This window comes from Hylobates moloch, unplaced genomic scaffold (genome assembly GCF_009828535.3).
Source record: "Hylobates moloch isolate HMO894 unplaced genomic scaffold, HMol_V3 SCAFFOLD_15, whole genome shotgun sequence".
Classification (NCBI taxonomy): Eukaryota; Metazoa; Chordata; class Mammalia; order Primates; family Hylobatidae; genus Hylobates; species Hylobates moloch.
In genome coordinates, this window is record NW_026652290.1 from 55,737,350 (window position 1) to 55,764,226 (window position 26,877).

Consider the following 26,877-nt stretch of genomic DNA (forward strand, 5'->3'; position numbering starts at 1 on the left):
CACAGGAAGGGGAACATCACACTCCGGGGACTGTTGTGGGGTGGGGGGAGGGGGGAGGGACAGCATTAGAAGATATACCTAATGCTAAATGACGAGTTAATGGGTGCAGCAAAACAACATGGCACATGGATACATATGTAACAAACCTGCACATTGTGCACATGTACCCTAAAACCTAAAGTATAATAATAAAAAATAAAAATAAATAAATGAGGATGCCAGGGAAAGAAAATAGCAATCCTAGTGGTCCGTATTCTTAGTCTCATCATTAACAGTACTTTATAGCTACACTCACACCTTAGTGACCAGGGTGTACACATAAAGCTATAAATTGGGGGACCTCAAATACGATTTCTGGATAATTTTGACCAAAGGGCTTTTATCTTATCGACTTACAAATTAGACTCCCAATATGATGTGGTTGCCCTGACTTCTGAATCTTTGAGGGGGAAGAGGGTTTTATAAACTTATTTGAGCATGGAATCCATTGTTCAAAGAGTATATCGTGTAAAGAAAAGCCTTCCAAGGAGAAGCTTTGGGAAGCACTTCTGTAATGAATTACATTGAGATCTTCAGAGGACAAAAACTTAATCTCGAGTTAGAGACATGCTGTCATTACCAAAACCACGTATAAAGCATCTCTCCCCAGTCAGACAAGAACCAAAGGCAACTGACGTGACTGCTGTCTCCTTGGAAGGACAGCAGGAGCCATGGTGCTGTGCACTCAAACTTCAGGGAGCTTCAGACCCTCCTGCTTGTGACCATACCCATGCCTGGGCTCTTGACTATTTAAATGTGTTTTGAAAACAACTCTCATTATAGAAATGAAAAGCCTGAAGCTTTCTCAGCAAAAAAGGTTTAACTGATGATACTTTACAAAGAATAAATAGATCAATCTAATTGAACCAACCAAACCAGTCAATTGTTCTAACAGAGTAAATAGTATCAAATAGGTAGGAAGAATGTGAGCCATATCTTATGGCTCATACTGGGTGGGGTGGCCCAGAGGTTAGAAGGTTTAACTGATGATACTCTACAAAGAATAAATAGATCAATCTAGTTGAACCAACCAAACCAGACGATTTTTCTAACAGAGTAAATAGCATCAGATAGGAAGAATATGAGCCATTATCCTCAATGTGAATGTGGACTAGTTATTATTTTTGTGATCATTACTTAGACACAGGTTGAGTGTTTCCTTTGACACTCAAGCCACTGTGGTTGGATGATCCAGTACTAGAATCAGGTAGACGTGGTTTTGATGCTTGCTTCTTTCAGTTATATTTTCTCAGTTCTAAGTAGCCATCAGTTTGTAAGATGTTCCATTTTAAATGCACCAATCAACTATAAAATACATACTGAATTTCAAAAGTATTAGAATGAAAATAAATGTCTTTTAGAAATGGAATATGAACTGTGAGCCTGAGCAGATCACTTAACCTTTCTAAGTCTCGGTTTTCTCATCTGTAAAATGGGGATGATACTAGCTGCTACCTCATAGTTTTCTGTGAAAATTAATTAAGACGTTGCAGGTAAAGCAGAAAACACCATGCTTAGGGAATTGAAAGCACTCAATATTTGCATTTCTAAAAACTATGTCTTTAGTCAAGCATAACTCTTTTAAAATGCCATTAACTATAGGAGGAAGAATCAGTGTTGTAACATTTTGCTATTCCTTGAGTGCAGTCTACGTGTACTAAGTAAAGACATCATTGGCAACACAACTACCAAGATTATCTAGGGATCAACTATCTCAAGATAGGCATAGCAATTGCTGGATGCCGTATGATTTCCATGTATTTTATTTCTCCAATAGCACTCACATTCTTTGGGGGCTGTATTCTAATACTTTCAGAAAAGCCATGGGAACACACCAGAGTGACTGCTTGAGTAAATAAGTAGCATAAACAGCAAGCCAAACCATTGATGTGCACATCACTGGGCCCAATACTGTGAAATCCCACATGAGAAACTTGAAAGTGAAAGCTGGAATTCTGAGGATATTGGTTTTGCTTAATAAAAAGCATTTCAACAGGTGAGTCAACTTAGTATTGCAGAGCGTGGTGTTGGCTTTCTTCTGATTGGGGCTAGTTTTTCATTAAAGGCAATATCTAGCACTGAAATAGTCACAGTACCTAGTCCCAACCACCTGCTTCCTGGTGAGTCAGTTCAAGTTCTCACAATTGTGTCTGTGTCCAGTCCCAGACCAGCTGAGCTGGGTCAGGTGCTCACCCAGATCTTTCCCTAAAAGAGGACTGACAGGGAAACCACTGCCCTGTTTCACATCCAGGGAAGGAGCGACTTCTAAGAGAAATAGAGTTTTGTATCCTCGCCAAAGTGTCAGGAATGATCAAATGTGAAGAACAGAGGGCAAATCCGTGTTAGTGCGTCATTAGGTGGGTGTTGTTCCTAAAGTGATCACATGGTAACACTTCCTCTGCTCACTGATGACCCACCAGGAGGGTTTTGGAAACAGTCAGACCACGTGAAATGGGCTGAAGACATCCCAGTGTCCTCCTCTCAGAAGCTGTGAGCCCCTAGTCAGGACGGGCTGTCTTAGCCTGTAAACATCCACAGGGCCAGAGCCTATATTTAACTGATGACACATCTTACGAGGGGGAAGGAATGGGGAATGCATGACCCTGTTTCCTCCCACCAACACCAGCCCATTCACACAGAGCTTCTTGAAGGTCTCACTGGCAATACTCCTTCAGACTTACCCAATATGCCCCACTCAAGGGCCCTCCCAGGCTTGTGGGAACAGAAAAGTTTTCTTAAAATGGAGAGTTGTGAATGAGTGAGGAAATTCAGCACGGCGATATTAGAGGCTCACTCCTTAGCCACACGGAATCAGGGACTCCAAGGCAACCCCGTTCCCAGAGTTCTTTCAAGGGCAGAGCTAATGACATGGGACCAAGAATTGATTCCCGGAAAGGGCATGGTGATGTGTGGCCTCCCAGACAGCCTCAGAGCAAGCAGGTGGCTTTGACTTGGGCTGTGGGGAAGGCAACATCCTTTAGATATTTTTCCATCTTGATGCTGAGTCAGACAAGGCAGTTAGTGGTTCTTTCCAGAACCCCTGCCAGCCTTCTCTTTGTTAAAGAAAAAGTCTTTGCAAATTTTGCTTTAGTCCATCTCTGCCAAGGGGTCATTTTCTTTTCTTTTTTTTTTTTTTTTGAGAAGGAGTCTCGCTCTTTCACCCAGGCTGGAATGCAGTGGCGCGATCTCGGCTCACTGCAGGCTGCGCCCCCTGAGGTTCACGCCATTCTCCTGCCTCAGCCTCCCGCGTAGCTGGGACTACAGGCGCCCACCACCTCGCCCGGCTAATTTTTTGTATTTTTAGTAGAGACGGGGTTTCACCATGTTAGCCAGGATGGTCTCGATCTCCTGACCTCGTGATCCACCTGCCTCGGTCTCCCAAAGTGCTGGGATTACAGGCGTGAGCCACCGCGCCCAGCCACCAAGGGATCATTTTCTATGTTGTACTTCCTCCCTATGTGAGGGCAAGGATAATATAGCCTTGTGTAGACTGTATATATGCTTCAGTTCCTAGCTATGCCACATTGAGACCTCAGTAAAAGAGGTTTGATTGCAATCAGAAAAGAGTTGATTTGAGATTTAAAGGAAATGACATGGGTACAGTGCTCACCAGAAAGTATTAAAATGGTATTTGTTGCTTATTGTTGGTAGTTATTGTCATGATATTGCTACTGATACTGAACAAGGACCCAAGACCCAGGGTAATGTTTAGCATGGGCTGGCCTCAACAGGACTGAAAGGACATCAATAAGGGAGAACAGAGAGGAGGAAGGACAAGTGCCAACTTTGAGCAGGTATCAGGTGTGTGGGGGGGCAAACCATTTCTCCGTCCACCCTGATGATGAGTCCCCCTTTCCCTTTTTAAGGCCTGATTTTTGCACCCTCACCCCATCTCAGGTGGCCAGGGCCCCACACTGCAATACTCCTAGGTGACATCATACTCTTTTTTTTTTTTTGAGATGGAATCTCACACTGTCACCCAGGCTGGAGTGCAATGGCGAGATCTTGGCTCACTGCAACCTCCACCTCTCAGGTTCACGTGATTCTCCTGCGTCAGCCTCCTGAGTAGCTGGGATTACAGGCACACACCACCACACCCGGCTAATTTTTTGTATTTTTAGTAGAGACAGGGTTTCACTATGTTGGCCAGACTGGCCTCGAACTCCTGACCTCATGATCTGCCTGCCTTGGCCTCCCAAAGTGCTGGGATTACAGGCGTGAGCCACTGTGCCTGGCCAACATCCATGCTCTTGATCTGTTCCTCCACCCACAGCACAACTTATCTGACCAGGCTCTCGTTCCTTCATTACACAGCTTTCTGCTGGGAATCAGATAACTAATATAAAGATGATACTAACGATTAATGGAGGCTTCATGGAGTCTCCCAGAAATATCACATTTGTGGTTAATATTCCAAAGGCTGCTGGTAGGGATTTTTCAATCTAACATGAGTCCGAAAGAGAGATGATTTTCATCAGAGCTATTCTCAGGACTCTTTAAATCAGGCCCTCAAGTGCTTATCTTCTTTGCCTATGTTTAGCGTCAACCTTTAAAGCAAGTAAACAGTATCCCCATATATTTAGGAATTCTCAAAATCCTTGGATTTGTTCATACTAAGCTACTGTTATACTCATTTAAAAAAAAAATTTTGGGCTCACTTTTCACCACCTGCAAAATGGGTATATAACATAAATCCATTCTGTATCTCTTAATCATGTCTTATCCTAGATTAATAAACACATGAAAAATCAGCCTGTAAATCAGAGAATGTAGCTGTGTAAACTGGAGATGGGAAAGGAGAGCAGGTAGAATTAATATTACCATTAGTCACGACTAAAGCCAAACTTAGCAGTTTTAAAACTATTTAACCATCCTGATTGTATATTGGAATCAACTGGGAATTTTTCTTTTAACTACCAATTCTTAGGCCCCCATCCCCAAAGATTCCGATTCAATTGATATGAAGTAAGATCTGAGCATCAGAATTTTTGTTTAAAGTTCCTAAGGTAATTCTTTTGTGCCACCAAGACTGAGAACCAGTGTTTTAAAATAGTATTGGGAATACACAGTAGGTGAAAAACTGGCATCATATTAGGTGGGTCTTGGTTGTGATCATGAGCTGAGGAGAGCTCTATATTCTGGAAGCACTCAGCAACGGATGTTCAATGGGGTTCACACCATGGTTGCAGTTTGGAGGAAAGAACCCTTGGAGAGAAAGCAAGAATCACAAGAATCACTGAATCATGGGTTAGAGGAGCCCTCCAAAATCACCTCCTTCAATCCTCTTCCTAATTTCTGTGTGAGCACTGGCCATTTAATTTATGTTTCTGGGCCTCAGTTCCCCTGTCCATTAAATAAACAGGTTGAATTAAATACAGTCGGAGTGTTTCCCAGTTTTTAATCCTGTGATTCTAAGAGAGTTTCCAGCATCAGAAGAAATAGAAGCTACAGTTACACAGCTGTGTGGATATTCTCTGCGTATTCCCAGTTGCCCTGGGGCATCATCTGAGCCACAAGCCCCCTGGCTTCAGCCTCTCTACTGCCGCTGGCCAGATGCCACCCTGAGCTTCTGAATGGCAGCTGGAGCTCCACCCTCAGGGCCTCCCTCCCAGCCTTCTCTGGCAGGATGAAAGGTTTTGTGTAATTCTTGTAAATGCAGCCCATTTTAATTGCAGAAGCAGCCTCCAAGTGTTTTCTCTGCTCTCCAGCAAGCACGTGACCTGACCACTGCTGCTATCTGGAAAGGAAGTGGTGGAATGTGGAAGTTTACAGGGCATTCATGTACACGCATCTTCTGGTCCAGAGCCCGTGGAATCCAGCCAGCAGTTGCTGTGCCACTGTGTTCTCTGGTCTCCCCCTCTCAGCGGCCTTGGGCAGCCTGGGAATCTCCGGCTTCGTGCTTTTCTGAGGGGACAGGCCTTTGAGCAGAGCTTTAGGAAGTTGGTCAAAACAACAACAACAACAAAATGTTTATAGTTTACATCCTTTGCAGCTGTCTCTGCACTAGGAGTGCCACACGTGGTCTCTCCAGACTGCAGGCTCTGAACAGAATCAACTGGAAGGGGATCATCCCAGCCAATACCCTAGTACAAATTGTCCTATCCAGTGTACAGACTTACTGGAAAAGCATCATATCTGCCCCAAACTTAAGATAAGAGTACCCTGATAAGGGACACGCTTGAGGCTCTGACAGAAAAGGAGTTTGGGAGGGAAGAGGGCAAGGGGTTTTCAAATGCACATTGAAGACCTTTCTGTGTTCTCAGCTCATGAGCAAAGAGGAGAGCGGGTAACATAGAGGTGAGGGTGTGGCTGGGAAAAAGGCAAAGTTGATGGAGTCCTTTCCATGGAAGGGTTCTGAAAGTACAGGTAGGAGCTGCAGAGTCCAACAGCACCCCTTGACACATGTCAGTCTCCAGGTATTGCCTTCTAGAACCTGGCCCTTTGGTCCAGGTGAGACCTGTTGCTCCCCTGTCATGCAATCACATGCATGTCTTTTGAGGGCATTAAAACAGTGCCATCAGACTCCAGATCTTCTTTTCTGGCCCTCAGGGGCTCCCTCCTCCCAGCCTTTTCCAGCAGGATGAAGGGGTTTGTGTGACCCTTGTACTCATAAGGTCCCAGGGTCCTAAAAAAAGCCCTGTTTCTTGTCTTCTCCTTGTATGCAAGGTGGCACAGGAGCAAATAGTAGCAACTTAAGCGAGCCAAACTCTTCTCTTGATCATGAAGAGGGATTGACACTTGCAGGCTAGGCTGTCTAGCTTCTGAGGCCAACAGCTGCTCTGTTGTCTCATAATACTGGTGGAAAAAAATAGAATGAGAGACACTGCCAGACCAGGAGGTAGTTGGGATTCAAACGTGGCACTTCCACTCAGCACGAGCTCTGGCTCCCGGACCTAGTAAGGTCCAACGACATGGGCCTCAAAACAGACTTGAGAGCCTCTTCTTTGCACCTTCAGACAAATGTTTCCTTTGGAAATTGTGACAGCAGCCACTTCCATATTCAACTCTGTTTTAGCCCCCAAAGAGTCAGTGTGAGGAATCCGTGGGAGAACACAAGGGTATGTGCCTGGCAGAAATGCAGGCATTCGCCAACGTAAGTCAGGTGGTCAATAAGTGTTTCCATGTTTGCTACTCTATAATTTAAAAACCCTAAAACTCAGGAATCCCAGTATTTTATTGCTTTTCTTATGAATGTTCCAGATGAATTTCCCCTCAGTCTTCTGCAAGCAGGCCTAGATAGGAATGCTGTAAGAGTCACCCTCCCTCTCCATCAATCTGGTCCTCAAAGGGGCTGGCATTGGTGGAGCAGGGCCTGAGTAGCAGGACCAAGAAACGCTGATGCTCCTGTCTGTACTTTCACTCTGTGGGTAATAAGTCCTGGCCATAGGAAGGGAGGACTAATCAGAGTGAAGAAGACAGAAAGAAAAAGGAATGACAGAGGAGGCCCATGTGCTGGGGAAGGCTAAACTCTCACTGTGGCAACCATAGATTCCAAACCACTAATTAAGCCATGGGGCTTCAAGAGTTCAAGCACATTTATGGGAGCAAGGTGGTGAAAGACATAAATTTGGTACAGGTAATACCTGCTGGGCAACTGGGTCAGGGGTCTCCAGAGCTGAAAGCACACTTGGGAACATCTATTCATCTTTGTTGTTATCTCATCATTATTCAATTACTGTTCTGTGTGTTTTATAACATACATTATGGAGTACTATAGTAGTACATATATATAATTTATAAATAAATAAATATATTGGGGGGTGTATGCTCAAACATATTCTGTTGATGAGGTACCCAGTCAAAAGAGCTTGGAGACCATCTAATTAGAATGGTAACAACAAAAAAAGACTCAACCAACCTACCTAGAGGTCCGGCGCCTGAGCAGGGCCTCTGCCAGGCTGGCTTGACATAGAAGGGGAAGAATCAGCTGTCCATTGGGAAAGCCCCTCTCCCACCTATCATCTAGTGCCTGTTGTCCCTTTAAGGGTAAAATCACTTGCATTTTGGTGAAACAGGAAAAAAGAAACTATTATCATGAAAATTACTGTCTAAACCCACAACAAATCCTATCATAGTAGGAAGCCTTTGTTTCCAGGCCCTCCATACACAATTAAAAAGCAAGTAGGGACTAGATTACATCTTCTCATGTAATCCCCACAGCAATTGTGTGAAATACAGAAGAAATGGGGGCTCCGCAAGTATAGAAACACCTGTCCCTGAAAGGCAAGTCAGGATTGAAATTCAGCCCATGCCCTGCTCAGCAAGCCACCTGCCCCAAGGAAGGAGTGTCTTTTGCTAATTCTCACAAAGGTGCTGTATGGATTAGCAATAGCCTTGCTTTTTAATTTTTGCTTTATTTGAATATAATTTTCTCATCAATTTTGCTTGTATAAATACAGTTTGTTGCTTGTTCTGGTTTAGGCTAATAATAAGTTGGAGAAGTCCTGGAGAATGGGCATCCTGGTGGGGTGGCAGAATGGGGTTCTCGCTTCAGCAGATGTAGCCCCCCAAACACAGCACTCCATGGATGAGGACTCAAAAGATGAATGTCATTTTCTGCCCCTGTGTCTCAGAGATGCCCTGAGGCTGTCTGACAAGGTGAGCTGTTCCACACAAAAAACAAAGAATCACACCTCAGCCCAGCCTGTGTTGGGGCCAGTCTATTGCCTGGGTCCTGAGATGTGCTGCCTCAAACGTCTTCATTGGATGTGGTCATGCCTGAGACCAGAGTGGAATAACACAATCCATTTGAATACAGCAGTGGATGGTCAGAGATGTCCACACACATCTCTGCTCACCCTCACCTTCCTGCAAACTCCATTCATTTATTTATGGGGAAATTTGATGTTCCCCTCAAATGTCCTTTCCCTCTCAGAGAGTAATTTTGTTTCCCCGTCATCAGGTAGCACTGAGAAAGGGGTCAGAGTTGGGCCTCTCTGGGGCTGTCCCTGCAGTACTCCTGGGACCCTTAAGCCTCGGTCTTGGGTTCCTTCATGGATTTGACAAATTCTTTGACTTCTTCTTCCAAGGCCTTGTTCCTCTTCTCAACATCCTCCCGGGAGCGCTCCATGTTGCGGAGGCTGATCTCTAGGGCTGCAGACTTCTTCTTTTCCTTCTCCAGTTCTTCATTGAGCCTCACCACCTTAGCCCAAACATCATAATTCTCCTTCTCAAGGCTACAGGGAAGGAAAGAAAAGAATGAAAGAATATGGCATTCATTCTAGGCTCTTCCTTCCCCTTTGCTCACAACCTGCTGCTCATTTTCCTTTTCAAATCACAAGACCCTTATCCAACCTCTCGGCTATGTCCCTCTTCCCATATGAAGATGTGCCAGGAAACCTGAATCCCCACAGCACTTCTGAGCCCCTCATTTGTCATTTTTTTTTTTTTTTTGATGGAGTCTCGCTTTGTTGCCCAGGCTGGATGGAATGCAGTGACGTGATCTCGGCTCACTGCAAGCTCCGTCTCCCAGGTTCACACCATTCTCCTTCCTCAGCCTCCCAAGTAGCTGGGACTACAGATGCCCGCCACCACACCCAGCTAATTTTTTCTTTCTTTTTTTTTTTTTTTTTTTTTGTATTTTTAGTAGAGACTAGGTTTTACCATGTCAGCCAGGATGGTCTTGATCTCCTGACCTTGTGATCTGCCTGCCTTGGCCTCCCAAAGCGCTGGGATTACAGGCGTGAACCACCACACCCAGCCCCCTCATTTGTCATTTAACACCATCTTGTGACATCGATTGTGTTTTTTCTCATGTCGTTTTATGTTTTGTATCTTCAACCGGATAACAAAGTCTTTGAAAGAAGGGACCGGTTCTAATAGATCTATATATTCACTCTCACAGCACCTTGTATCAGTCTTGAAAGTCCCATCCATATTTCAAATTTCTCACACCTCTGTGCTCACGAGTGCCTCCTCATCCTGTGTCAATGGAGAGTACACACTAGCACTCTCTCTTATTAAGGATCTCCTGGGGACCAAGATTTAGAGAAACAGAGGGAACTGCCCTTTGGGGAGCCGTGGTCCTGGCAGTCTCATCCTCACTTCTGAATCCCATGCCAGGTGAAAAATCTGCGGGATTCCTGAATTGCTAACATTTTAATCGTTACTGGCCAAAATCCTAATGTAGTGCCAGGTGGCCCCCTGCCAGGCTGCTGAATTAGCCCTTAGGAATGAGTGTACATACGCTGACTGTGTGACTGGAAATTTGTTTCAGAATTTCATTCTGTAGAGTGTGCCTCCCTTCTCCCCAGATGGCCTGCCCATTTGTACAGGGGAGATTTGAGCTCCCATGTGAGCCCAAAACTTGGGTTCTACCTTCAAGGGCCTTGGCCTATTCTGTGGGTAACAATCCATCTTCAGAACTTTGCCTACCCCCACCTATCTCTTCTTAAAGCTAAATTGATCTCATTCTATCCTTTTTTCTTCCTTTTTTTTTTTTTTTTTTGAGATGGAGTCTCAATCTGTTGCCCAGGCTGGAGTGCAGTGGTGTGATCTCAGCTCACTGCAAGCTCCACCTCCCAGGTTCACGCCATTCTCCTGCCTCAGCCTCCTGAGTAGCTGGGACTACAGGCACCCACCATCACGCCTGGCTAATTTTTTATATTTTTAGTAGAGACAGGGTTTCACCGTGTTAGCCAGGATGGTCTCAATCTCCTGACCTGGTGATTTGCCCACCTCGGCCTCCCAAAGTGCTGGGATTACAGGCATGAGCCACCGTGCCCAGCCATTCCTTCTGACCCTCTCATTACAAATCTACTTTTCTTCTCCAAGTTCTCTATACCCCTCTGATTCTGGAAGAAATTCCAAGTGAGGCACTGTGCTAGATCCTGACCATGGGTTCCAGTGGGAGGTAGAATCTGTGTGGGCTCAGGAGCCTGGGATGGGAGGCTTCCCTGACTGGTGGATTCAGAGGACTCTGTTCCATTCAGGAGGAGCAGCCACATCTGTGGCAGCTAGTTCTTTTTCTACCCTGTTGAAGATACTCATATTTGAGGGCAGTGTGTGCCTTCTATGGGACTGCTTTGATCACTGTCAAGATGTCACAGAAGTCTTTTTAATCCTACAAATGATTGGTTTCAGTTTCTTAGACAAACAAGCTACGTTTTGCTTCTGGATGGCAGCTCTCTCTGTGTGGAACAATGAATGAGGGTTCACAGTAGTCTTCCCTTCGGATACCTGAGTCTGCGTGGACTAAGATGTAGCCATAAATCTAAGAGCCCACGAATCCACATTTCACTGCCTCATGACTAGTGCTGATATGGGAACAGCTGGATAAAGGTTTTCTCTCCTGAAAACAAATTTGCTGGCCAATCAGTAGTGTGAAAAATATTTCAAGAAAATACTCTACCTACCCAAGAGGACAAACTGTGCGCACAGATCTTGGGAATTTGCATGTGACAGAGGCAATAGCTGCCTAACTGGCCTCCCACTTCTGTTTGCCCCGTGCAGCTGGTGCTCAATGGGAAGCCAGTGAGCCAATGAAGCATAAACCAGGTTGAAACCATCCCGAAGCTTCTTACTCAGGCTTGCAGTGGCTGACAAAACCCTACTGCGTCCTGGCCTCCTGTACTTCTCCACCCTCATCTCCTTCTAACCACTCTCCCTGGGTGGGACCATGGGGGCCTGCTCTTTTCTCACGGCTCGGCACTGGCCGTAGTCATCTCCCATCTACGCACCTGACTTGCTCCTAATCTCCTTCAGGCCTTTACTTACCTGCTGCCTTCTCACGGAGGCCTTGCCTGTCCCCCCTATTTTACATTGGAACCTGTTCCTTGAACTTTCCAACCTCCTGACCCACTTTATTTTTCTCCACAGCACTTGCCATCAGCTGACATAACATATATTTTATTATATATTTGTATTGTCCATCTGTCCCCACTAGAAGAAGTTCTGTAAGTGCAGGAACTTTTGTCTCTTTTGTTCAGTGCTATACTCTAACAACTGGAATGTGCCTGGCACAGAGGAGGGGCTCGAGGAATATTTGCAGAATCAATGAATGACCTTAACATAAAAAAAATTAATTTCCTTTAAATTAATTAAAGCATGTTGATTCTTAAAGAACCACTGTTTGGAAATTATTGGTTAAACTACTTAAGCTAGATATTTACATTTCCTAAATCTAGTTTAACGTTTAGAGTGTTCACCAATTTAGTCATCTCATTGTTCCCTTTACTCTTTCCTTCCTAGGCCTGCTATAGATTACTGTCTTTCCCAAATTGAAGCTTTATGATGTGACTTCTGTGGTGGATGGGAACAATCCCTCTTGTCTCTAAAGATGCAAGCCAAGTGCCTCTCAGTACCCCTCTGTCTGACTTACTTTTTAATCTGTTCCTCATACATTTCCTTCTGTGTTTCTATTTCCTTTCGTAGCTCTTGGACCGTCCTCTGCAAAGAATCAAGTTCCTCTTCTCCAGAGTTCTTTTTTTCAGGCCCAGTTTCAGAGTTTGGACTGGCAGGAGTATCTCCCTTGGAGTCACAGGCTTGGGAAGAGAGTGCACTGGCTTCCTCCCCAGGGGACCCTGGCAGGGAAGGGACGTTATCGTAGGTGGAAGTCCGTTGGGAGTCAGAAAGTTGGCGCAAGTCTTGAGACATCGTTCTCCTGTGCCCTTCCCCTGCCTTAGCCTCTGAGGAAGGCGACCAGAATTCATTTTTAAAGATCTCCGTTTTGCTGCTGTTGGCACCCTGAAAAGCTGGTGTCAAGAAACATTTCCGGTTAGGGAGTGTTTGAGTCCTTTTACGAGATTGCGTTTTCCAATCTCCTGGCTTTTCCCTGGGTACTTTGCTGCTGTCTTCCAGAAACCCATCGCTCGGCTGCTGTCCGGTGGGGCTGGTTGTATCAGAGTCCCTTGTCTAGAAAAGAAATGGCCATGGATGTCACATGGGGTTTTCACCTCTGTGTGGCATGCTCCCAAGGTAAGGATTAGAGACCCCAAAACAAAAGTTTCCTGTTAGCATACCTATGAAATTCTTAATGTATCACATTAGTTGATTATCTGCATTGGCATTTTTTTCCAAAAGGATATTGCACTAAAGGAACCATGTTCTAGAGATGAAGTCTCACCAAAATCAAGTGTTTGTTTGTGGTTAAAGAGTCCTAAAGTAGGATCCTTATGTAATCTTAGTATAGGTGGTCTTTGTAACTATGACTGAAAACCCAGAAGCCATAAAAGTTTGATAAATTTGACCTTTTGATTTCCATGACCTAAAAAATTAAAAAGAACAAAAATAAAAACAAAATAACAAATCACCACATACCAAACCAAAAAAAAAAAAAAAAAAAAAAACTAGCAAAAGGTATTTACAACACATATCAGACAACTGGTTACTCTCCTTAATAGATAAAGTTCATAAAAATTGTGAAGAAAGATCAACAACCAATATAATTACAGGCAAAGGACAAGATCAGGCAGCTCACAGAGGAAAAAATGAAACTAGTCCTTGTACATAAGAAAAGATGTTCAGCCTCTCTCATAATACAAGAAACTCAAATTAAAATTAAAATTACTGAAATGCCAGTCTCACTTATCAGATGAGCAAACCCCCAAAATTTGACAACACACTCTGTTGGCGAAACTGTAGGAAAACAGTTCTTTCATGCATTGCTTCTGGAAGTGTAAAATGACACAAACTCCAATAATTTGTTTCAAAATCATACAATCAAATCTATTTACCCTCTGACCCATCAAGCCCACTTCTGAAAATGCATTTGAGAAATACATCTGCCTGAGTACAAAAGGAGGTCCCAAAGTTATTTATTGCAGCTTTTTTTGTAGTACGAAGAACTGAAAGGCTGGGTGCAGTGGCTGATGCCTGTAATCCCAGCACTTTGGGAGGCTGAGGAGGGTGGATCACTTGAGCTCAGGAGTTCGAGGCCAGTCTGGGCAACATGGTGAAACCCCGTCTCTACAAAAAATACGCAAAAAAATTTAGCCCAGCATGTAGTATGCACCTGTAGTTCCAGCTACTTGGGAGGCCGAGGCCGAAGGATCGCCTCAGCAGGAGGTCAAGGCTGCAGGAAGCTATGATCACACCACTGCACTCCAGCTTAGGCAATAAAGTGAGACCCTGTCACAAAAAAAAAAAAAAAAAAAAAAAGAAAAGAAAAGAAAAAGAAAAGAACTGAAGGCAATGTGTTCATCTATAGGGACTGGTATATCTACAGAATGGGACACTATACACCTCTCGAAAACATGAGGTCATATGAGGTAGCTGTTTATGTATTGACATGAAAAAGGCTCCAGAATATACTGCTAAGTACAAAAATGCAAGATACAGAGTTTTGTGTGGGAGTTTGTATGTGACTATATGTGTATGTGTGTGACTGTAGAGAGAGACAGAATTATACTACATTTTGTGTAAAAAAGGAGGTAAATAATTTGCACTCATGTCTTCTTATATTTTCATAAAGGAACATTGGAAGGATAAATAAGAAACTAAGGCAGTGAGGGATGGGGTGGGTGGGAGTACGGGAGGGAGCAGAACTTCTCAATGTATACCTTTTTCTATGTTTTTGATTACTTGAACCATGTACATATATTATATATTTTTAAATGAAATTATAAAGAAAAAGGAGAGAGAATATGAGACCTAAACATAAAATCAATCACTTCTTGGCCTTTTGGCTAAGATCAAGTGAGACCTAAACATAAAATCAGACAATCGGGTTCAAGCCCTCCCTTTAACCTTTGTAGCCAATCGCTTGCTTCAGAAACCCCACCTGGAGTTAGAGGTACCTGGGTTCTGAAGGGAGGACTGGATCTGAGTCCTCCTCTATAACAAGCTAGTGCTACTACATTGGGCCAGCTGCTCAACCTCTCTGAGTTTCTGCTCCTCAATAACACAATACGAATGATAAATTCTGCCCTACAATGTTATGTAATATGAGGACTCTAGAGGTGATCAGTGTAAATTTCCCAGCATAGTGCCTGCCCACAGAAATCAATAAATGGCAGAAACCTATTAAATGAGTACAATAATAGCTATTCTCAAGGACTGTGGGATGATCTTGTTACATGAAGTATGAGCATTTTTAAATTTTATTTTAGTTTTAGAGTGTTAGTAGAATGCATTGCAACCAGAAAGACCTATCCTAAGAAAAACCACAACCACTACCCATTACCTGCCTTTTAAAAACAATCTTCAGGGCGAACAGTACTGTAGGTAACTTGAATCATCTGGTCAACTAGAAATTTGAAATCCATTTTTGGCCACACATAAAGATCAAGCTACTATATAAAGTTCACATGTTCTTTGTAAAAATATTTGTTCCTATAAATATATAAAAATATTTGACCTTTGTAAATTATTGCCCTCACGAGGGCAACATTTCAGAGTCAGCAGAGCTTTTGGACATTGGGAACGTGAGTTTCAACCCTTCAGCACAAACGTGGGGGCTGACATGGCTGAGACTGCTTATCAAGGAATGAGAAATATTACACAAACACATCACATACTCTGAGAAAGGAATCACGTTTCATGGGTTAGCAGGAAACCAGTTTTCTCTGGACGTTCACCCAGAATTTTCAATAATTCTGACCAAAACATTTACAATGTGGTATACATCTTTCCCATTGAACTTCTCTGGACTGTATTTGAGTCTCTCTTTTAGAATGGGCTTCAGTGAAGACCCTCATTGCTCAGTCACTGGGTGATTGGCACACTTGTCACTCACCCCCCTCAAAGATGCCAATAGAAACTAGATTTGGAAAGAGAGCAGGCTTTCAAGGTGTGTTCAGATGAGTCTGTAGCAGCTGTGCCCACTGCCACTGCATCACCTAAAACTCCCCAAATTGCCACCCCAGAGCGGGCCTTACGTGGGATGGCCTGGACTAAAGGAAGAACCCAATGGAAGCAGGAAGGTTCTCTGCACCTTACCATGCTACTGAAGCTGTCTGTCCTAGAAATTCGGAGGTCTTCAGTGGCATCCCAGCCCACAGAGCTTCGGGCCACTGGAGCTTTCTTGGGGTCGTTTTTCTGGGCAGGGGGTGACAGGGGTATATCCTTGGACTTGGGGAAGAGGACTTCATGGTCTCTGATCATCATAGTCATCACTCTTTGGATCTGAGGAGTCCCTGAAAGAAAGAAGAAAAAGACCTGTAGTGTAGTGTAGGAGGCAGGTAGTCAGTCCTCAAGGATCCCCACCCATGGATGTCTCCAAACTCGGTTCTAAAACTACAGGGCCCAGAAGGGCCTCATTCTGCTTCTCAAAAGACCCTTTTTAATTGCTTGGAGTTGGAGATGATGTTGAAAGGGATGGAACAGAAGGACATGGGAGTAGAATGAAAGAGGGAGCTGTTTCAGGAGGAGCCAATAGTCCACTGGATTAGTTTTTGATCAGGAAAGTAGGCAATAAAACAGCAGAGAAAATGAAGACATCTTTCTCCCCTGATGTGGTCCTCAATATGATATCTGGTTTCTTATCAGACACACAGCAAATATGTGACAGGCTTTGTGCCCCCACGCCCATGGCAGATATTAGTACTCTGTGTCAGGACACAGCCTCAGAAGCCTGCACAGCACAGCTTTTTAAGCAGCCTTTTTGTGGGCTGGCTTATAAAATGAAAGCTGGCTGGGCACGGTGACTCACGCCTGTAATCCCAGCACTTTGGGAGGCCGAGGCAGGAAGATCACTTGAGGTCAGGAGTTCGAGACCAGTCTGGCCAAAATGGTGAAGCCCTGTCTCTACTAAAATTACAAAAATTATCTGGGTGTGGGGGTTTATGCCTGTAGTCCCAGCTACTTGGGAGGCTGAGGCAGGAGAATCACTTGAACCTGGGAGGCGGAGGTTACAGTGAGCTAAGGTCGCACCACTGCACTCCAGCCTAGGCAACAGAGTGAGGCTCCAACTCAATAAATACATAAATAAAAATAAAATAAAATAAAAAGAAACCTGCTTGCTCAATCTGGCTAAGGGTATTTAAAAGTAATAAAAGACTAGCAAACACTAGCTAGCTATTATTGTGCTAGTCTACTGCACTGTGGGACCATTGCGCAAACCCTTGACCTCTGTCCTTTGTTGTGATCTGAAAAATGGACACAATTCCTGCCCTGCCTACCTCACAAGGGTATTGCATGACTCAGATGAGATCGATAACCTGCTGAAAATGCTTGGCAAACTACAGAGCAGTGCACAAATATCAGGGGGAATGTTGTAATTGTTATTTCCTGTGTACCTGCTTTCACTACATGACCAGCCATACCTCTCATGATGACGGCAGGGTCTTCAACCTTCGACCTGATGAGATTCACACCAATCACAGTAGCCAGGTTGTCCACGCTCATCTTGTTAACAGCACAGTTCAGCTGTATTTCATGTAGGAACCTACAGGCAGCCAAGAAATCCCATGGTAGAAAGCAGGAAGTAGCCAGGAGGAAGCACGAGAGTTCCAACGAGAACTCAGGGATGGATCCAATGCTTTCCTCCCAGTCTCAGGAATGAGACCAGCCTGCTCTGCCCACAAGAATTTAGCCTCATCCTGAAAGACCCAAGACCAAGGAAGGAAGATAAATCGGGAGGGTCCTGCCCAGCTGCTGGGGTGGGGGTTGGGGGAGGTGAGTGGAATCACATAAGCAGGAGGCAAGATCCACTTCCAGGAGCTCAGAGTGGACTAGAAAAGGTAAAATGGGTATCTGCCCATACCCATGTCTTGCCTTGATAGGCTTATCTCCCAGCTCTCAGCACCCATCTCACCCAAGTCTCCAGAGATGAAAACTTTATTGGCAAGAAGATCTCAGGGCTGGGGAATCCATGGTGCCTCCTTGCTCTCATCCTCTGATTAGAGCACAAGCATTGCTAATTCTCAGCAGGTGCTCCATAACTAATACTTAATTTTTGCTAAAATTCTACCCCTTTGAGGCACAAAGCTCTCAGATTCACTGTAAAAACAGGGAATTTCTAAATACTCTCTCTAAGAACCATTTAAAAATGGATAGAATGAAGCAACACAATTTCAAATACAGAGTAATTATTAAATAAATGGTGATGTGTCCAAATGATGAAACATTATGAAATATTATGGAGTTATTTATAATCCAATTTTATGGCATAGGGAAATACTCATAATAAAACATTAAACCAAAAAAGCAGGATACAATCCTCTATATAATTTTGATTTAGTATAAAATGTTATTCCCCTATATTTATATTAAGGTATGAAAAGATCTATCACGTAAAGACAACACCAAGAAGGAAAAATGCTTAAGTGTTAATAGTGCTTATTGCTGGTGAAGGGATTGTGGGTCCTTTTTATTTCTCATTTACTGTTTGCTATATCTTCCTGGTTTCCAAGTCAAGCAAGCATGACTTTTATAATCTAGGAACTACAACAAATTACTTTTAAAAAATAAAAGACAAAATTCAGGTCAGTCTGGGATGAAGATCCCAGTTCCCAGCCCAGCCAGATCTGGGTCAATCCACAGCTAGAGTTGCCACAGGGGTGGTGCACAGCAGGTCCCCAGAAACGGCTGAAGGAAAATAACCAGGGTGGCCCAGAATGAATGTCTCCCCAGAGCTAAGCTACGGCTCAGAGTCACAAAGATGGGAGATCATTCTAGAAACATTATAAGAATTCTGGGTTCTCTTGCATGTACCAGGACTCTGGGCAGTGCTGAGGCAGGCCTAAAGGGGGGTGCACGTTCATTTTTTGGGTCAACCAGGTTTTCAGAATCCTTGAAATTATACAGGAAGCTACTTCAGTGCTATGTGAATACAGCTGATCTTCCAAAGTGCTAGACCAGAATCTCTCTGTTCACAGAGGTGGTCCCTCCTCTTCTAACTAGGAGCTTCTTTCTGATGGGGTTGAAAACTGTAGAGTTGATACCAGGAGCCTCTCACCTGCAGATGTAGCTCAGGAGACTATAGTTGTCACGAGGAAGGATGGAGAGCTGCTTCATCAACTCCTGCTGAGCCTGGGAAGAGATTTACACCAGTAAATCATTTACCAGTAAATGAGCCTGCCCATGTGCCAGCAAGGAGACCCTGGAACAGAATTGGTGTACCTGTGCAGAAACACTTTGGCAGTCATTCCTGTCCCTGTAGTTTTGTGGGTTTAAAAAAAAAAATTGGAAATAACTCTAAATTCTCATAGAATTTTTTTAAAAAGGGTCATAGTTTTTGTTATGTATACTTTTTATTTATCTGTAATTACACCACTGCACCCCACCCTTGACCCTGAGCTACTCTAAGAAAGGACTGTTTAACAACTCATACATTAATTGTTTGCCTAATGAATGCTTGAGATGTAACAATCCAATAAAGAATAAAACCACAATAAGATATCTCAGAATCACCTTAAGACTGGTGAGAAAAGGAGGATTCTTCTGAGAAGGATTTCAAGCACAATGGCCTAGCTGAGACCTGCTGGGACACAGAGATAGGCAGACCATGCTGGAGGATGGTGCAAGGTCAGACTGTTCAAGCTCTGCAATGGATGGCCATGGATGTCAGGCAAGGTCTACTAGGAATGCATGTGCCAGAGAGAAGAGGGACAGCGAGCTTTTCCATGTTCTTTTCAACCACAGCTGCCTGTAGGGTCTGTAATCACTATCTGCAACATGGTGCTTGTGAGAGTACACAATTCACTAGCTGGGCGTGGTGGTGGGCGGCTACTCGGGAGGCTGAGGCAGGAGAATCGCTTGAAACTGGAAGGCAGAGATTGCAGTGAGCTGAGATCGCACCACTGCACTCCAGCCTGGGTGAAAGGGCAAAACTCTGTCTCAAAAAAAAAAAAAAAAAAAAAAGAGAGTACACAACTCACAGGCGGTATGCAGGCACTCCTCAAACCTGAGCAGCTCTCCTGCAGAAAACGCACCCTCCAGCCTTGTCAGCCTACACGCAGCAGCTTCCGTAGATATAGACCTTCTTAGTGTAGCATCAGCTTCATGCTGAGATCCCTTCTTCAGTTGAGTCAAGTGAATTCATTGCAAAGCTTGCTACAGACTCACCCTTCCTAGCTGCCACCTCTGCCATGTTTTCACCAGTGAGAAGGACCTTGGTCCCTGTGTGTAGACATGCACTGCCACAAATGTGGAAACTCTCAAAGCTGCTGAGATTGAGAAAGCTGGGAGAAGCGAGTCTATAGTGAGTGCAGGGGTGGGAATCTTATTGTCAGAACGGCATCTAGGTGCTTCCTTTACTTTCCCCAGAACCCAGGGGTGAGATGCGATCTGAAACATTTATCTTTTTAGCTGCCTTTTAAACCTTATTTCATAAAATTTTATTACTTTCACAATGGTGAGCAGATATACCAATATAAGTTAACACTTTTCATATCCCCTTCTCCCTCCCCCAATAAAATTCTTAAGTTACGCACAAAATATCGTACCTCAGATCCATGCAATTTAATTTTTGTTTGGAAAGGAGCTAAAAACCTGCATCATGTTCTCTTCCTTTCTTAATTTTGAAATATAAAGTCAGCTTTTCTCTTATGTCAGGATCTATTCAAATCATGATGCTCTCCCCACCCTCAGTCAGGGATGGAAGTTCTCACAGCTGTTTTCTTACAGGGCTAGGGTGCTATTTCTTCATTCGTTTGAAATAAATATATTCTATGAAGCAGACTATCTAATAAATTCTGAAGTGTGGAAGATAAACCTTCCCTTATATTGAAAAAAATTTTCAAGTCACCCACCAGTATCATATCCCTGGGTCCTCAAAACAATCCTAGGCATGGCTGACATTATTATGAAAATTATCTAAGTTTGTGGTGTCTAATATAGCAGTTACTTGCCACATGTAACTACTTAAATTTAACTAAATCAAAATTAAATAAAATTAGGAATTTGGCTTCCCAGGTGCACTAGCCACATTTTAGATGCCCAATAGCCATGTGTGGCTGGTGGTCACCATGTTGAATGGTGCAGATATATAAAAGTTCCATTACCATAGAAAGTTCTATTGGTCTAAGTAAATAAACTGAGTCTTATAAAATATGCATAATTTGTCTAATGGCAAAATCAAAGTTAAATCTAGGTCTTCATTATAGATTTTTCTGTGCACCACTTTGCCAGAGAGGGCTTTTAACATAGTCATTGATATAAACATAAACTTCTTCATGGATCACTTGGATTTGAAAATCTTGTTTAAAAATCATCAAAGTTTATTGTTGTTGGTGGGGTTTCATCAGTTTCTTTGGTTGGTTGGTTGGTTAGTTGGTTGGTTGATTACAATAACATGACTACAGTGTGGTCATTGTTGACTATAAGGCCTCTCTAGAAATAAATTTATACAGGATAAAAAATCTTGCTAGTGAACTTGTGCACTTCCACAAGCATATTGAAGATGGGGGTTACAGACCCTACAGGCAGCTGTGGCTGAAAAGAACAACAATCAAAAAACCTTCCCTGTCCTTCTTCTCCCTGGCACATGCATTCCTTGGATGACCACGCCTGACACTCACAGCTGCTGTAGAGCTTGAACTATGTGACCTCACACCTGCCTTCTAGCCTGTCCTTGTGTCCCAGCAAGTCTCAGCAACACCATCATGCTTGAAACCCTCCTCCGATGTATCCTCCTTTTCTCACTACATTTAATATGACCCAGCAGTATTTGATTATGGTCCAATTCTTTATTGGATTATTGCACTCATGAAGGCTGTGGTTTGCCAGTCATTATGATTGAGTTCATATGCCTTTTGTTGCTGAGGAAGTTGCATTTGACTATCTTACCAAAAAGTATAGGCCCCTGACCCACTGTTGCCTGTTGGAATAGTGTCCAGAAAACCAATCACTTTCTTCTAAACCAAGACAACTAACTCTAAGATGCAAACCTTTGCCTCGTCCGCATTCGTGAGCTGCCCACAGAGCAGGAACCCTTCGTACTGGCTCCAGGGAACCACGGGCTCTGGGAGGTCTCGGAGGTAGAGCTTTAACAGGGAAGCCACAGTGTGCACATCTGTGTCTCTGGAAGAAAATAAGCAACACTCTTTGAAACTCTTTGAAAGAAAAACTTTAGGATGTTCCTCACTTCCATCCTGATGATTCAGTGAATAGAACCATAAATTACAAACGGAAATTTTGCAGAGGAGTAGAGTCTGATAAAGAAGAATCAGACCAAAACATTTTTGCTAATTTGCCCTTCTGGAACAACAATCTTGAATAAATGTTCCTCTGTCTCTTCCACCCAACTACCTCAAACGTAAGTTCAAGGTCTACATTTTTACTAAACCTTCCTTAATGATTTTCGTCTTTATTGCTTTCTTCTTTCTTCAAGTCATTTAGTGCCTCACAATTAGCATTGTCTAATTAGTCTCTAACATTGCTTGTGTTAACTCCTTTATATCCTTGGTCCATTCATCTCTTTAATCTTCCAGAGTGCTTAAAATAGTTCTGGGGTTCACTCACATATTTACTCAATAATTCACTCAATCAATAAGCATTGAGAAAACCTATTAGGTGCAAGATACTGCAAGATACTTGTCAAGCACTGGGATTTCAGTAGCCAACCCAAGGGACATCAGTAGCCATCCAATCCAGGGATGGATCCCTGGCCCCATCAAGCCACAGAGCTGTGGGGACTCAAGCATTATAAGGTCCTTACAATACTGTGTGGCTAATGCCATGATATGGGAAGCCCAGGACTCAGGATCCTATGGAAGTATGGAAAAAGAACACCCAGGGCAGAGATGGGAACACATAGGTGACTTCTCAGATGAAAGAGTACCTCAGATGAGCTCTGAAAGGCAGTGACGAGTTAGGGCATGAGGCAGGCAGCATGTGTGTCAGCCTGGAGCATGAGGAGAGGATGCCTCCCTGTGGGCCTGATTGACTGAAAGAGGCACAGCTGTTCAGTTCAGCTTCTCCATTTACAGGAGGGCTTGGCAAGCCATGGGCCAGAAGCCAAATCTGTCCCACTGCCTCTATTTGTACAGCCTGGGAGCTAAGAATTATTTTTACATTTTTAAATAGCTGGGGGAAAAAAACACTCACAAGAAGAAGAGTGTGTCATGATGTAAAAATTATAGGAAATTCAGATATCAGCATCCGTAAGTAAAATTACAGAACACCACCACACTTGTTCATTTATGTGCTGAGCAGAGTACTACAGTTGCAGTAAAGACCATCCGGCCTGCAAAGCCTAAATATTTAAAATGTGGCCCATTAAGAAAATTTTGTTGACCCCTGGTTTACAAGGCGATTGCATTGATTCTGCAATGCTACAAGAGAAGTAAGATTCACTACCATATTCCTGAAGCTGATTATTGAAGAAATGTTTGTTTCATGTTGATGAAACCTGGCATTCTTAGGTAGCAGCCCTGGTAGCATCATGAAAAGCTGTGATGTGGCAAGAGATCCAGGATAACTTTGGAATCTCCTTGATTTCAGTGATGAGAAATACAGAATAGGCTGGAGGACATGTCTCCTGGTCCTGGAAGGGAAGGGAGGGATGGATCTGGACAAGAGGAGGAGAAGGGAGGCATCTCAGGCAACAGAAGCAAGAATACTTGGGCTTGATTGTAAAGCTCTGTCTTGGTGCTTTGTGTGCATTTTATTTTGGTTTTGACAGCGAGTTGTTGTAGCTGTCTTCTGAAAAGGCTTCCCCTTTGCAGCCTGTGAACTCTACCTCAATAGGAGAACATGGGCTGGCACAGAGCCTGCTCTATGCTCCATGGCCGCCCTCAGGAAATCTGGGGTAGGAATCATTCACTTAACATGGGGATTCTGGAAAATCCTTCCCTGCTGAGTCACTGCCCAAAAATACCCAAGGCAAAGCCAGGCTAGGAAAAGTACTTTTTGTAAAAATATGTTATGAGAAGTTCCCGAGTAAGTGGCAGAAAGACAGTCAGCTGACAATTTGCAGGAGCAGAATTCTCCCAAAGTCCAAAAGTTGCATCTTCCTAAAGTCCCTATGCTGCAGTCCACCCACTTGTCTCTATCAGCATCCTGGGACTCCCTTTTGATTGGGACCTCTCCTTCACCCCCATCCAATCAGCCTTCCAAATCCCTTCAATTCTATTATCCTAAAGTCACCCTGATCCTTGTAAGCCTCTCCCCTCCTTTCACTACCCTATGCCTCCAGCATTCTATGCTCTGCCCACTCTAGGGCACAGTCCTCAACACCAAAACACACCAATGGAATGAGTGAAGAAAACAGAATTTGAAATGGAAAAAACAGCATAAAGGATAATTCAAGAAGCTGGATCCTGGCTGGGAACAGTGGCTTACGTCTGTAGTCTCAGCACTTCAGGAGGCCAAGGCGGGTGGAGAACTTGAGGTCAGGAGTTCGAGACCAGCCTGGCCAACAGGGCAAAACCCCATCTCTACTAAAAATACAAAAATTGGCTGGGCGTGGTGGCAGGTGCCTTTAATCCCAGCTACTCAGGAGGCTGAGGCAGGAGAATAACTTGAACCCAGGAGGCAGAGGTTGCAGTGAGCCAAGATCACACCACTGCACTCTAGCCTGGGTGACAGAGTGAGACTTGGTCTCAAAAAAAGAAAAAAGAAAAGAAAAGAAATTGGATCTTTTGAACTTTTGAAGAGAAACAACAACAATAAAAAAGACACCTAGACAGTTTAATCAGGAGAAATTTAGACAGAAAAAGCATCCATCATTAGAATAGAGAAAGGGGTTATAAATACAGCTACAACATGTATACTTCAAAGTTATAACAAAGGAACACAATTAGCTATATAAACCATCTTACAACACTGAAACTTATAGAAAGCTTCCCAGTTCATTTCACCAAAAATAATCCTGACAAGCCATGCCCACTGCTTGGCCTAGCTAACTCCTCATTCTTGTTTATTGGGTCTCAGCTTAAATGTCATTTTCTTGGGGACCTCCCTAAATACACCAGACCATGTGAAAAGCCCCTGTTCTAAGTTTTCATAGTGTTGAGTTTCCTTTTTAGCACTTAACACCATGGAACTTCAACAATTATTTCTATAAATTTTTATTTTAATGTGAGCACCCCATTGTACTAGGGCTAACTCAGATGTTTATTTTATGGTCTAAATTTGTAGCATTATTTTTTCTGAGTTTGCTGTTCCTCTAACCCAATAGAGCACTCTTAAATGATTCTTTTTTTTTTTTAATCAAGGGCTAAGAGTAAGTCAGGAGCCAGGTGGCTTCTGGGTTCAACGGCTGATGCACTAGGGATTACCCAAGACTCAGATGGTTCTGCCAGCCCTTCCCTGGGGGCATTGATGCTTGTAATGTGGCATGTCTGTAAGTGCATTTCTCACAGACACATAGGGGTGAGGAGTGTGTCAGCTTTGTAGCCAGGCAGTGTCCATCCTGGTAGAAATTGGCAAGGAGATTTTAAAGTTCACATTTTTGTGTCTAAGGAGATCAGAAAGACCTGCACTAGTCTCATCAAACAGCTCCTTTGCTCACCTTCATTCTAGTGAGGTAATGGGGGCATCTTGGGGTGGAACCCAGCACATAACCAGTGCAGAGGATCTGAGTGAGTTCCCACAGCCGTGAAGTTGGGGACAGCAAGAGGGGGCTCCTTGCTCTCCCAAACACTCCTTCTTCCACCCACTGACTCCTAGAATTCCTTTTATAGGAATGCAGAAAAAGCTACAACCATAGCTTCTCTCTCCTGGTCTGCTCATTACTCTGAAAACCCTCCCTTTCCCCCTTTCCTGCCCTCTTTCCACCCCCTTTCACACTGCCCTTCTTTGGAACTCCCACACACAATTCAGGTTAGCGCTGTCTCAAGGCTGGTCTCTTCCTCTCCCAGTCTCAGGCCAGATTCACTCTCAGGAAATCATCTAACACTGGTCACCTTCACTTCACAGTTAATTTGCCAGTTTTGTTGACCTCTCTTGAGTTATTGGTTTTGTCAATTCTATGATCCCAAAGTCAGGCTGACCCCTGTAAGCCCCTCCCCTCCTTTCCCTACCCTGTGCATCCGACATTCTATGCTCTGTCTATTGCGGGGCAGAGCCCTCAACACCAAAACACACCATGGAATGAGAAGTGGGGGAGTATAAAAGGGGATGGAGAGAGGGCAGAAAAAGGGGAAAAAGAGGGTTTTCAGAATCATGAGTGGAATAGGAGAGAGAAGACCTGGTCTCTCCTAAATATGCTCAAATGTAACTAAATAATAAGAATCAAATAAGAGCCAGTCACACCTCCCAAATCAGACTTGTCCTCTCAAAGGTTATGTGGATCTAAGAATTGCCCCTGCAAAGCCCCTGAAAAGCCCCCGATGACCTTTCCTATTTCTGGATGTGTAAAAACTCTACCCCTCACTTCTAGAGGTGGAGATGTCACAAGGTAAGGTAATTTTCTTCCTTCCAGCCCCAAATATTTCAAAATAATCAAAGATTCCCACACCACCACCCATGCTGACTCTATAGTGCATAGGCTAGAGCCTAAGGCAGTTATTTGGCAAATATCAGCAATCACCTCTATTCCTTTTGGCACACTGTATGGCATTGCTCTAGCAACAACCCACCTGTATCTTTCATCAGGCCAAGGCTAACTAAAAACATAAGGAGAAACTGAATATAAAGGTGGTGAGCATAATGGAACAAGTGCCTGATAACAAGATGCAGTTTATGGTGCTGCTGAAAGGTCCCTGTGTTTGATGCCCATAACGGGCTATTGTTCCAATAAGAACCCCATCTCTTGCTTCCTAGGGTGCTGAAATATAGCACCCATGGGAAATTAACTTATTAAGGGCAGGAAAGACACCCCTATGGTTGTCCAAACTACAACTGTGGCCATAAGCATGGAGAGAAACATATAGATCTCAGAGAAGCTTTGGAGGAAAAATGGGCAGCGTTGGTGATTAGAGTGAGGGGTGAGGGAGCTTCTACACAAGATGACACTTAGGTCTTCACTATTTTCTCAGAATCAACCCAACCCCATTGTCCAAAATAAGCTTAGCA

At 43.7% G+C, this 26,877-nt stretch overlaps 1 protein-coding gene and 1 long non-coding RNA gene across 3 annotated transcripts in view; one reads left to right on the forward strand and one right to left on the reverse strand.

The window, feature by feature from the left end:
- Nucleotides 1–5,416, forward strand: part of LOC131381368 (uncharacterized) — an 8,480-nt gene extending 3,064 nt beyond the window's left edge. Inside the window, exons 2-4 of one of the 2 annotated variants that reach the window (XR_009210069.1) lie at nt 1,817–2,035; nt 3,691–3,833; nt 5,185–5,416. This is a non-coding gene — a long non-coding RNA (uncharacterized LOC131381368). Of the gene's footprint in view, nt 1–1,816; nt 2,036–3,690; nt 3,834–4,163; nt 4,794–5,184 lie in introns of those variants that run through there. The other variant, XR_009210068.1, reaches the window with a different exon arrangement.
- Nucleotides 5,417–8,326: 2,910 nt separating this feature from the next.
- The window catches only part of ARHGAP25 (Rho GTPase activating protein 25), a 91,365-nt gene continuing 72,814 nt past the window's right edge, over nt 8,327–26,877 (reverse strand). Inside the window, exons 6-11 of the mRNA XM_032177484.2 lie at nt 21,807–21,939; nt 18,875–18,948; nt 17,241–17,362; nt 15,916–16,112; nt 12,359–12,891; nt 8,327–9,215 (exon numbers count right to left, since the gene is read on the reverse strand). Coding sequence (XP_032033375.1) covers nt 9,008–9,215; nt 12,359–12,891; nt 15,916–16,112; nt 17,241–17,362; nt 18,875–18,948; nt 21,807–21,939 — 1,267 coding nt within the window. The 3' untranslated portion in view covers nt 8,327–9,007. The remainder of the gene's footprint in view (nt 9,216–12,358; nt 12,892–15,915; nt 16,113–17,240; nt 17,363–18,874; nt 18,949–21,806; nt 21,940–26,877) is intronic.